The 12,335-nt window shown below is 35.4% G+C and overlaps 1 protein-coding gene across 1 annotated transcript; it reads left to right on the top strand.

Moving 5' to 3' along the window:
* Positions 1–6,871: 6,871 nt before the first annotated feature.
* Positions 6,872–11,197, top strand: LOC117341311 (zinc finger protein 525-like). The gene is made up of 2 exons (XM_033903165.1): positions 6,872–6,999; positions 9,227–11,197. Exons 1-2 carry the CDS (start codon positions 6,912–6,914, stop codon positions 10,093–10,095), a joined length of 957 nt encoding a protein of 318 aa, XP_033759056.1. The 5' UTR covers positions 6,872–6,911; the 3' UTR covers positions 10,096–11,197.
* The last annotated feature ends 1,138 nt before the right edge of the window (positions 11,198–12,335 follow it).

Below are 12,335 nucleotides of genomic sequence, written 5' to 3'. Positions count from 1 at the left end.
AAACCAAACCCCCCCAGCGCCTATATACCTGTTTATTAACCATACCCCCACAGTGCCAATATACCTGTTTATAAACCAATCCCTCAGAATGACCACATACTTTATAAACAAAACCCCCAGTGTCCATATACTTGTTTATAAACAGTGTCCATATACTTGTTTATAAACAAATCCCACATAATGACCATATACCTGCTTATAAATCGATCCCTAGAAGTGACCATATACCTATTTATAAACCATTCTCTCAAAGTTACCATTAATCTATTTATAAAACTGCCCCCCCCCCCCCCCCGAGTAACCACCTTCTTATTTATAAACTATACCCCAACAGTGCCCATATACCCGTTTATAAACCAGTCCCTTAGAATAACCACATACCTATTTATAAACCAAATCCTCAGAATGACCATATACCTGTTTATAAACCGATCTCTAGAAGTGACCACATACCTATCTATAAACCAAACCCTCAGAATGACCACATACCTATTTATAAAACAGTCACCTAGAGTGACCACATACCTTTTTGTAAAACCATTCCCTCCGAATTACCATACACCTACTTATAACTTATCCCTAAGAGTGACCATATACCTTTTTGATAACCGATCCCTCAGACTGACCATTATCCTATTTATAAACTAGTCTTTCAGAGTGACCATTTCCCTATTTACAGACCAGTCACTGATAATAACAATATACCTGTTTATTAACCAATCCCTCAGAATGACCACCTACTTATTCATAAACCAATCCCTCACAATGACCACATACTTATTTATAAACCAAACCCCCACAGCGCCTATATACCTGTTTATTAACCATACCCCCACAGTGCCAATATACCTGTTTATAAACCAATCCCTCAGAATGACCACATACTTTATAAACAAAACCCCCAGTGTCCATATACTTGTTTATAAACAGTGTCCATATACTTGTTTATAAACAAATCCCACATAATGACCATATACCTGCTTATAAATCGATCCCTAGAAGTGACCATATACCTATTTATAAACCATTCTCTCAAAGTTACCATTAATCTATTTATAAAACTGCCCCCCCCCCCCCCCCCCCCCCCGAGTAACCACCTTCTTATTTATAAACTATACCCCAACAGTGCCCATATACCCGTTTATAAACCAGTCCCTTAGAATAACCACATACCTATTTATAAACCAAATCCTCAGGATGACCATATACCTGTTTATAAACCGATCTCTAGAAGTGACCACATACCTATTTATTAACTAATCCCTGCGAATGACCATATACCTGCCTATAAACCAGTCCATCAGAACGACCACATACCTATTTATAAACCATTCCCTCAGAATGACCACATACCTATAAATAAACCAAATCCCCACAGTGCTGATATACATGTTTATAAACCAATCCCTCAGAATGACCTCATACATGTACTTATTTATAAACCAAACCCCAACTCCGAGTGGAGTGCACTCCAAGTTTACCTGGAGTCCTATCAGGCTCCAATTCGACCTTTTTAGTTGGTTTACTAACAACGCATCTAATATGATTGATTTTTTTATTAGGATTAATGTTTTTTTATTAGAAAACCCTATATAAAATAACTGAATAGATCTGGCACTTCATTAAAAAATGTATGATAGCATTTCTTTGATTTGAAGAGTTTTAACAAGCCAAGTAAATAAATAGAAATTGGGAATAAACAAAAATGTATTTGGCAAATTGTTTGTGGGATCTCAAAATTTCGAGTCTGAACTATTTTGTATTTGAAGTACTATTGTTTTTAATATATCAAATACATTACATTACAACAGTTTATATTTGTCTTAACATACAATACAAAAGAAAGTTGTTTTTAAGTCACCTTGATAGCAAATTCTGGATCCAATGTCTAGTTTTTATTTACAGGTTAACATCAGACTTACATTTCCATTTCGTTAACCATTTTTTTTTATGCCTGCGTCATTAAATCAAGGTCATACATGGAGTTCTTATAACAGTTATATAAGATATAATCCCCCTCCTACTTCCAGGTCAATATTTACCTGTATAGCAAGCATGATTACAAGGTTGTGGAGAAAAGAGAGACTTACACTGACCCCAATAATGACCCCTTCCTCCATGTTTACCTTATCAGGTGTTAAGATCTGGACAGGTGTACACGGTCATCTAACTAGATAAAGACCCCCTTAATTGTTAGATGGAAACTGGTCATCACACCTTACCTATACCTAGCCCGAGTTTCCTCTGGCCCTGAGACCATGTCTGGTGTATATGGTGTCAGGGCCAGAGGAAACTCGGGTTAACCTTTAAATTTACCAAGGTCATATAGGTACAGACTTGTGACTGTCTATATCTGACACTTTTGAAATGATATGATTGCCCATTCCTATTACAGTACTATTACAACAACAGTTATAAGTCATTATTATAAAAATATATTTGACAAAAGATATTGTATTACAAACTGAAATATGACCATATACATGCTTATTAAGAAGTAATTAAGAATAAACCAGTCCCCCAGAATGACCACATACCTATTTGTAAATCAGTCCCATAGTGACCACATACCTATTTATAAACCATCGCATCAGAATGACCATATACTCGTTATAAACAAGTCCCTCAAAATTGCAACATGCTTATCTATAAATCATGCCCCCTCCCCCCAGTGCCCATATACCAATCCCTCAGAATAACCATATACCAATTATACCTTCTGCTAAACTAATCCCTAGAATTGACTGGAGGCCGGTGGCTTTCCTCCTCCTTCACCTCCTTAAATTATCCTGGCTGTAAATAGCACATTTAACAAAATTAATCAAACCAAACCAAACATAATTAAGTAAACAGACTGTAACCTTTACTCATGTCCCTCTGCTAGCGAATAATTTTGCAAGGAAAATTGGTTTTCTGTCGGAGTTATCTCCCTTTTACATACAATTGTTAAGCGCTGTTTTATCTCATTGATTATCAGATGATTACTAATTAATGGTCGTATTGTATAAATTGAAAATGATTCCTAAATATACTTTTATTCATAAGAAAGATAATATATCATGTAAATATGTTTGTATATAAAAATGATACACGGTTCTAGAGAAAAATGTGCAATATGCAAATAAATGGTACTACTGGCTCACCGAATAGCCTGGCACATAAATAGCCAGCTACGAAATGTGCTCGGGAGAGAATCTGCTGCTGAAAAGTGGGCGTGATTCTTACTGAAGCCGACAGGTTTTAAGGATCATCTATATAGCAGAATAATGTTGAATTTCAAACACGAATAAATATCTTAAAATGTGCACAAAAATAGTCATATAATATACCAAAATGTTTGTTTGGACATGTAGTGTCTTAAAATGTCACAAATAATTCGATGTAGATGTTAACCATTTCTTCTATAGAGTTACTTTGTGGTAAGATGTAGCATGGAATAATTCTTAGTCACAAAAATAACAAAACCTGAAAAATAGCTTAGCTGCCATGCTCACAAGTGTCTATAGCACAGGGTAGGAGCATTTGTTTGACCGGATTTGACTTTATGTAGGTATAAACACATATTTTGTTTTGACCTTGAAATGCAAATGGCGGCTGTGGATGATATTACACAAATATGGCATAAAGGGGGGCATTTCAGCCATTAAAAATGCTCCTATATCATACTTTCAAGATATCTGATTATAGTAAGAATGACCTCTTTAAGACAAATTGTCAAACTGGTGAGTTTTGGGCATTTTTCAGAAAACTCAACGGATGAAATTTTTTTCCTAAAAACAGTCTTCCTGCCATGTCTAGAGCTCTTTATAGTATCTAAGAGCATTTTTGACGTTTGAAATACCTTATTATATGACATAATTGTGTGATATTATTCACAACCGCCATTTGCATTTCAAGGTCAAAATAAAATCAGTGTTAATACATATCATAAAGCCAAATCTAGTCAAACCAATGCACAATAAATGCGATACATATGAGTTAACTATGTCCCTCTGAAACATGTATTTTTCTCATATTTTGTTGAAATTTACAAACAACTGAACAAATTAAATGTCAACAGCAAGGCCCACAGTTCGCCATGATACATATCAAAATTTTGTATCAAGTTATTTCTATTAAATTGCACCCTAGTGGGGATTTATAGCCTTGTAAATTATCAACTGTTTTGGCTGGATTTGCTGTTCATATGCCCCTTAAACCCCGGTAGCTACGAAGGCTGAGTAAGTCTTCGTTGAGAGACTGAGAAGTCTCTCAGTCTCTCGTGTAGTGATTGGTGGTCGCTGAAAAAGTGCTCATTAATCGTGAGGTAGCGGGTTGTTGCGCTGTACGAGGCTGGTGCACAAGGTTACATTGCCTGGAACACTTGTATTGATGTTGCGCTGAAGGAAGCTGGTGCGCAAGGAAGCCACTGCGAGGTTCCAGGACCGTGCTTGATCTGACATTGCCGGTGCGCGAGGTAGCCAGTGCGCTGTGCAAGTGCCGGGAGCACTTGCGCTTGGCGTGCTTGATTGGTCATTGCCGGCGCGCACGATAGCCACGGCCCGTACCAGTGCCCGGCGAGCACGCGCGATAGGCGTTTGTGAGCGTCAGTGCCTACTATAGCTATATTTGTTTTGTGGTTTTAGAGGTTCCGTGGCAAGCAGCACGACCATTTTATCTGTTCTTATATGTCACTTATAGATTAATTCATCTATAAATATTACCGATTCCATACCGATTGAGATTAGACCTGTCAAGTGCGCTGAAAGCACAGCTTATCCCAGGAGACATCACATTCAAGTGCATGCAGTATACCACTTTCTTTCATTTTGTGTTCACAACATAATTGATTGAAATAACACTGATATAGTACATACAACATAACTTAAAACTGCAATAAGCGGTATATTCATACCTGTTGTAATGGGTATGTGCGCATGCTTGATGTGTCAAGAAAGGAGTAAGCAACCATCTACGAGAAAGACACACACTATCACCAAGATGATGTATACTGCATGCACTTGAAGTGATTATTTTTAAAAAGTAATCGTATACCACTTTCTGTCAAAATTATACAGTCATGTGTTGAGCCTGGCCCCTTTGCAACAATGTCTAGCAGTTTGTACTGGGCATTAAAGACAATTGAACATTTATGTTGTGATAGTGGTGTCTGTTTACAAATTTATTTTCATGGATGGTCGGAGCTATAATGTTCACGAGGGTTCCATTTATTGTTCCAACTATGCCAGGGAATACAGCAATTCGGTAGATTTGTTCTTATTGAATCCGCTTGTTTGCGGAATCTTGTGAATCGTCTTAATATTCTTTCCGAAGAAAGACTCTGGAGGGTACATGTTATTGCCCTTAATTTGATACTGACGACTGCGAAATCCCCATGTCGTCTCCATTGCAGAGCTGTATTTCCCCCGTTGCCAGGAACCGCAGGATCAGACATATTTTTTAATGTATGTTAAGGCGTGTTTTCTGTTAGACCCAGCTCGAATTTCATGTCCAATCAATCAATCGATGAAGCCAATCCAACCAGAATGAAGTCTGAAAGGTCTAAACAACTCTCCCAAACAGTCTTTCCTTTCCTTAATAATCTATCAAGGAACCGCCATTTTGTTTTCTTATATGAAATTCCTATCTTATTTAAGAGTCTTTAGCAAAAAAATAATGTTGGTTTACTTTTATTGTCATGTAACAAATCAAATTACCTTTTTTGTATCTATCAAATGAGATAATAGAAACATGTCGCAGGTAAGAAGATAATAGTAATATGTAAATGAAAATGCCAATCTACAATTTCATTATGAATATAAAACATCAATATTTACTATTGTGTCATGTAATGTAAGTTCAGACATCGAACACAAAGAAAGTTTATATTGGCTTACCATGACAAAGCTGACTGATTTTAATTAAAACAACTTCAACCAGATTTAAATTGTTGAATTACAATTTACAGCACTGAAAAGAACATGGGGAAGAAACACGAGCAAGGAGAGTCGATAAAGAGAGAAGTATACAAGGTGATAGATTTGGAATGAAGAATCAGAGTTGGAGATGAAAAGTGTGAGGATATTTATACAACAGAAAAAGTGTCCAACCCAAGAGGAATCGTGATATTCCTCGTGGAAATCGTTGTCATCATGCGAGATCAAACGTTAAGACAACAGAAACTGTAACCAATACACAAACTTCACATACTATAGATGATTTATGTTCAGAGAGCATTTTTTTTCAAATAGAAAGCCTACAAAGAAGAAAATGAAGAAGTCAAACACTGAACGTGATCAAATGAAATGTACTAGTGACAGTCAATTAGTTGCCAGGACAAGAACGGGCGTACAAACTAGAAATATGTCTCGATTAACGGGAAGCCATGAACACGGTGCTCTCGAATCATTACAAAGAAAAAAATGGACGTCGTTTGAAATCACGCATTTACGCCGGTAAGTGGATAACAAGGTACACCATAACTGACAATGAAAGTACATATGTCATTTTGATTTGTATTTCGACATATATGACTGTTTGTTTGGTGAAAGTTTTCACACATAAACGTATAGAAGAGTCAATATTATTACCAATCTATTTAAAATCTAGATGGCCAATCTCACTACGTGACATGTTCATGTCACGTAGTGAGAATGAATATCTAGATTTTAAATAGATTGTTTCATTACACTCTAAACGCCAAATCAGCACCATGAAGGTCATTCTTGCTTTTAAAAACAAATATATTAATAACGAATTATGTAATTAAATAAATGTTGGTTAAAAAAAGAAAAAAATATTGGTATGGAGAGGAAATATCCATCACTGACGTATTTGAGTGTTTCCTTCTATTTAACATATGTTGTCTTTATTGCAGAGCTGTCACCTTCATACCAAAAGACCACACAGAATTCTGGGATTTGGTTCAACAAATGGTTGTGACCAAGAGCAAGGAGGAATGCCGTGAGCAACATCAAACAGACCTTGCAGGAGGTGGAAACACTTACCCTAAAAAACAAGGTATGGGTTTATCAAACTCAAAATGTCAGTGTTAGAAATTGATTCACTTGCATTTCATCATTTCAGCTACATAGTTAGATAGCAGTGGATTCTTGATGGCTCATAAACACTATAAAAGTCATTGTGGTCAAAAATTGTGAGTTTAAAAAGGCCAAAACAAAATCAAATCAAATATATATTTGTGCACTCACGTAGAGTTTGAAATAAACAAGAGGCCCATGTGCCTTAAAAGTCACCTGAGTTTTGAAATATTTCAGTTAACTTAATTGACTTTTTCTGGCGCCGCCCATCAGCCTAGGGGGTCAGTCAGGGTCAACATGTGCATACCATCAAGCTGTCATCCCATACTGACAATGTTAATAAAGATACAATGGAAATAAAATAAATTATGCTCAAAAATAAGATTTCCCTAATCCTATAATCTTAACCCGCTCCCAAGTGGGAAACGTGGAACCCAAGGGTCATGAAATTCACAAATCGGTAAAGCATCTACCATATCTAAAGTTAAGAAGTAGAATTTTGAAACTTTAGTCAATTTGATCCTTTTTGGCACCGCCCCTGTCCCCTGGAGGCTGGGACAATATAATTGATAAATTTTGGTTGATCTTCGGCCATGGAAGTTCCCTGTCGAATCTTTATTGAATTTGGTTCAGCGGTTTTGAGAAGTCGAAAATGTATTTTTTTTTACGAATGGACGACGCATGACGACGGACAAAAGGCGATAAAAATAGGTAAATTGAGACGTAGTCTCAGGTGACCTAAAGAGAGGCTTTGATTACTCAAATCTTCTTAAAGTGACCAACAACGTTAAGATAGTTCAAAACTTTGTATATCTAAACATTTAAAATAAATATAATAACTCTTTCTTCTGTTGTATGTTGTATGTTGATCAATGCGATCCAATGAAAATATTTAATGATAAATTATTCATTGCACCCGATTGACTCCGGCTGGTCCGCACGCTTCATTCAGCAGGGATTTGTTATATATGAACGACCCTATCTCGGCGATTGTACAACAGGAGACCATTTATCGAAGTTAACTTTAATACAGTGTAGTGGTTGCAAACACACTGACTCCATTCATCTTGTTTTAATAACATTATATACAATTTTATTTTGACTAAGTTGTAATTTATGGATATGAAACATTCATAAAATGCTTCCTTCCCAGAAAAAAATACTAGGTTTGCGTACTGTTCGTAATGCTTACCTTAAACTTTCTAGGTGAGTCGACCGCATTTGGAAAAAAAATTGCCGCAGCAATCAGGCATATACTTATGTACTTAACTTAGTTCTACATACTGTTTACAATATCACATTCGTTTTTAAATTTTTGCCAATGTTTGACATCACTTTTTTGTATTTCTGAAATTCTGAAAGTTAAAAAATAACATACTTCGATGCAAACAAATGTTTACGCACTGTGACACAAGTCGATATTATTTACCATCTTGTGTTCGTATAAACCTGGTGATATCAGCGGTACTCCCGCGTGGGGATTCCCGTATAAATCGAGTGGTGATAACGGATATTGAAAATCGACTGAATACCGGAAAACATATAACCGTACATGTATAAAACACGTTTATCAAATGAAAAAAAAATTACCGCGATTTCCCTTTTCAGTTACATATCTGTTCTATAGTTATCTAAAGACAACTAAAATCTATACGCGTATACCAAGGGATTGCTATGGTTGTCGAAGGTCAATGGTCAAAGTTTTTATAAAAAAAAGTAATGGAATATGGCGCAAAAACAACATTTTAGTCTTAAATCATTACGTTGTCCTGATGTCATTAATAGTTTAAAATCTATTTAATTCGATTAAATTGGAACAATATGGGTTTTTTTAAATACAAAAAAGGATATCATTCATAATACAACACTTATATATTGCGAATTCAAAGAGATCGGGGAAATTAGTTTGTTTTATCCGAAATTTCATACAGGATTTCGACCGATTGTATGTAAAAGGGATTTTAGCGTACTTCGAAAGAGGCAGAATTGGGTAATAGGCCAAATCATATCAAGACTTTTTACTAAAGATATTGTTTTAAATCAGATGATGATAAAAATGATAAAAATTTACATGTAACAGCATTTCAACAAAAGTTGACAGTAGAGGTTTTCTCTTGTCTTCATTGTCATTTGATATAGCAGAACGTATTTACTTTACATTGAAAATAAAGTTTTAACTTCATGAAACCATCGTTAAACTGTTTCAGAGGTCAACTCACCGGAAGATAACATGAGAAAGCCGTTTGTCCAAGTACATGAGATATCTAGCTATAAAAGTAACAAACGGAGAGGAACAAAATACAAAGATAATGGTACTGAATCCAGTCGTAAAAAGAGTCGGATAACTTGCAAAGGTGATGAGGGTATGCATTTTTACACACATACCAATGAAGTCCAATACGATTGTGACATTTGTGGTAGGAACTTCAATGACAACAAGTATTTGCGAAAACACGTTCGTCGACATAAAAGGGAGAAAAATTGTAAATGCCAAAGGTGTGGCAAAGTCTTCAAAACCAACAGTGACATGAGGACGCACTTACGTATACATACAGGCCAACAACTTCACGGGTGTAATATCTGTGGTAAAAGGTTCAATGTAAAAATGGATCTGCAGAGACATTATTGCGTACACACAGGAGAGAAACCCTTTACGTGTGAAATTTGTGGTAAAGGGTTTCGGGACAAGCGTGACGTGAAAAAACATCTTACCACACATTTTGGAGTTGAAAAGTACACATGTGATATATGTGGGAAGTCCTTCAGTAGAAAGTTCACGTTAGGAGTACATACTCGGATCCATTCTGGAATTAAACCTTACGATTGTGACGTGTGTAATAAAAGGTTTAGTTACAAGGGAGACAAGCAGAAACATATTAAGATACACACCGGGGTAAAACCTTATAAGTGTGATTCGTGTGGGAAAGTGTACAGCAGAAAAGATAGCTTGAACGTCCATATCCGAATACATACATTAGAAAAACCCTACAATTGTGGAGTGTGTGGAAAATCGTTCATTTACAGAAACAGCTTCCGAAGACATCTCTATACACACAAAGAAGGCAACAAAATGTAAATGTGATAAATATGTCAGTGGCATGCAACATCTGCAAAAGAACTGAATGCATTCTGAACGAAATAAACAAAAAATTCAATTTCAACCAATACACAACAAATTTGACGAAATAGGACAATATCTAAATTTCGGTTAGTCAGATATTTGGTTTCCATGGTGACGGAGTGAGAAAAACAAAAAGGCCAATGGGCCTTATCGATCACTTGAGTTCTGATATCTATTTTTGCTTTTAAACTTAGGTTTAACATATTTACCACCTGCAACCATGAAAAAAGACCAAGGTAATTCATTTGAAGGGTGACCTGAATAGCAGATCACTTGTAAGACTCATTTAAATAGAAATTCCAGTGATAACTGTGGCGGGAACTGAATAGATATTCTTCATTGTAGGTTCCCGTTGATCCCTAGCTGTGCCAATTCAATTAAGATTTTTGATCTGAAAACAAAATGACCGATAGGTATCTAAGCCATGGCATATTATATTACTATTACAATATATCATACACCCTTTATACATTAATTTTTGTTGCAAAAATGCACAAGTATACATATCAAATGTCGCAAAAGATCCCTCCGTTGTCAGAGGTCACATGTGACATCAGTTAAGTATGTTGTATAGTTTTGAAGTATAAACAATTTGCTTGCTTGATTGTAATTTTTCTGACAATTTATAATATAATCTTATATTATGCATGTTTTTATTTTCTCTTAGAGTATCGACAGGCACGACCTGTGCATACATGTACATGCGCATGGACTTTTGGTCAATGCCTGCCAATAACTGAATCTTGTAGATATATTTGATATCATAAATATTTTATGACCAAATACTATGAATACATGTATATGCAATCACAATCTAACTAAAATCTAGATGCTTATTCACACTACGTTAAATTAACGTTCATGTAACGGAGTGAGAATGACCATCAAGATTTTAATTAGATTGATCTCATCAACATGTATGATGTTTGAATGTTTAAGTTTGAGTTACCTCCCTTAAATGTTTGTTATACATGGAATTTGTCATTTCAAAGTAAATTTATATGTTTATTATTTATATTTATACGATCTGAATACTTCCTATGGCTTTAATTTATATAGGCTTGGCCTGTTATTCGATCATATTGACTTATACCATCGAACTTCAATAAAATTTGTTGAAATGAAAAAAATAACCGTTTTTACTCATCATTTCCTGTATGCAGAGAAGTCTTACACTTAATGCAGACAATAGACACGTGGTAAAATATGAACAAGTGAAGGAACATATGATATTGATGATATCGATGATATTGATCAAGTTTGAAAATCCAATTTGGCAGACATGCCAGTTGATTGGTTGGTTACATGTTTGTTATGTATTATTAAGAAGTCTTAACTATATTTAGCATGCTTTGCCAGGCCAGCCATATTAATGATGCATTTATTCACATTGACTTTGTACCATGTTAAAATTGTATGATTCGGCATGGTAGTAGTTAAAAACGTATCGCTAACACAAATATGAAGTTATAAATAATTTTAGTCAATGATACAAGGAATTTTGAGATGGTAGTTATAGGCAAAATATAGCGAAATCTGCTGTCTTTGATGACAGGGGATTGCAGTTATCTCAATCTAATTAAAATCTAGATGATCATTCTCACTACGTTACATGAACGTTCATGTAACGTTGTGAGAATGACCATCTAGATTTCAATTAGATTGGTTGAGAGCGGGTTACTGTCCACCAAGAAAATACCCGTATGTATATCCCTGCTCCATTAATGATAGTTTTGAGAACTTGAAATTAATTATTTTTCTGTCATGTGTACACTATTAGAGGATTAATCATAATGAAGCAGAAAATTATAAATGCATATGTATACAGTGTTTCAAACTACCAGTATTAGATAACATATCTGTCAACTCAAGTGTCTGACTATTATTAAGTTATTCAAAGTATTTGCTTTCAACTTTGTTCCCAGTTTTGCTGTCATAGAATACTTCCCGGAACACATACATCTGTACAACTGTGTAAATTAATGTCAGTATGGTTCACAATCAAGTATGACATAACATACTGTAACAGGGTTTGATAATGATCACTGTTGTAAGCGAAGACCGTTATATTGCATTTATTCACTTCGGATAGTTGAATTGCAATCTGTAATTGTAAAGATGTGTTAACAGCTGACCACTGTTTTTTAATGCTTAAATTCGGACAAAAGCTGGGGTGTGGCACATGTAGATCCTCA

Source organism: Pecten maximus, chromosome 13 (genome assembly GCF_902652985.1).
Source record: "Pecten maximus chromosome 13, xPecMax1.1, whole genome shotgun sequence".
Lineage (NCBI taxonomy): Eukaryota > Metazoa > Mollusca > Bivalvia > Pectinida > Pectinidae > Pecten > Pecten maximus.
This window is presented reverse-complemented; position numbering and strand designations above follow the sequence as displayed.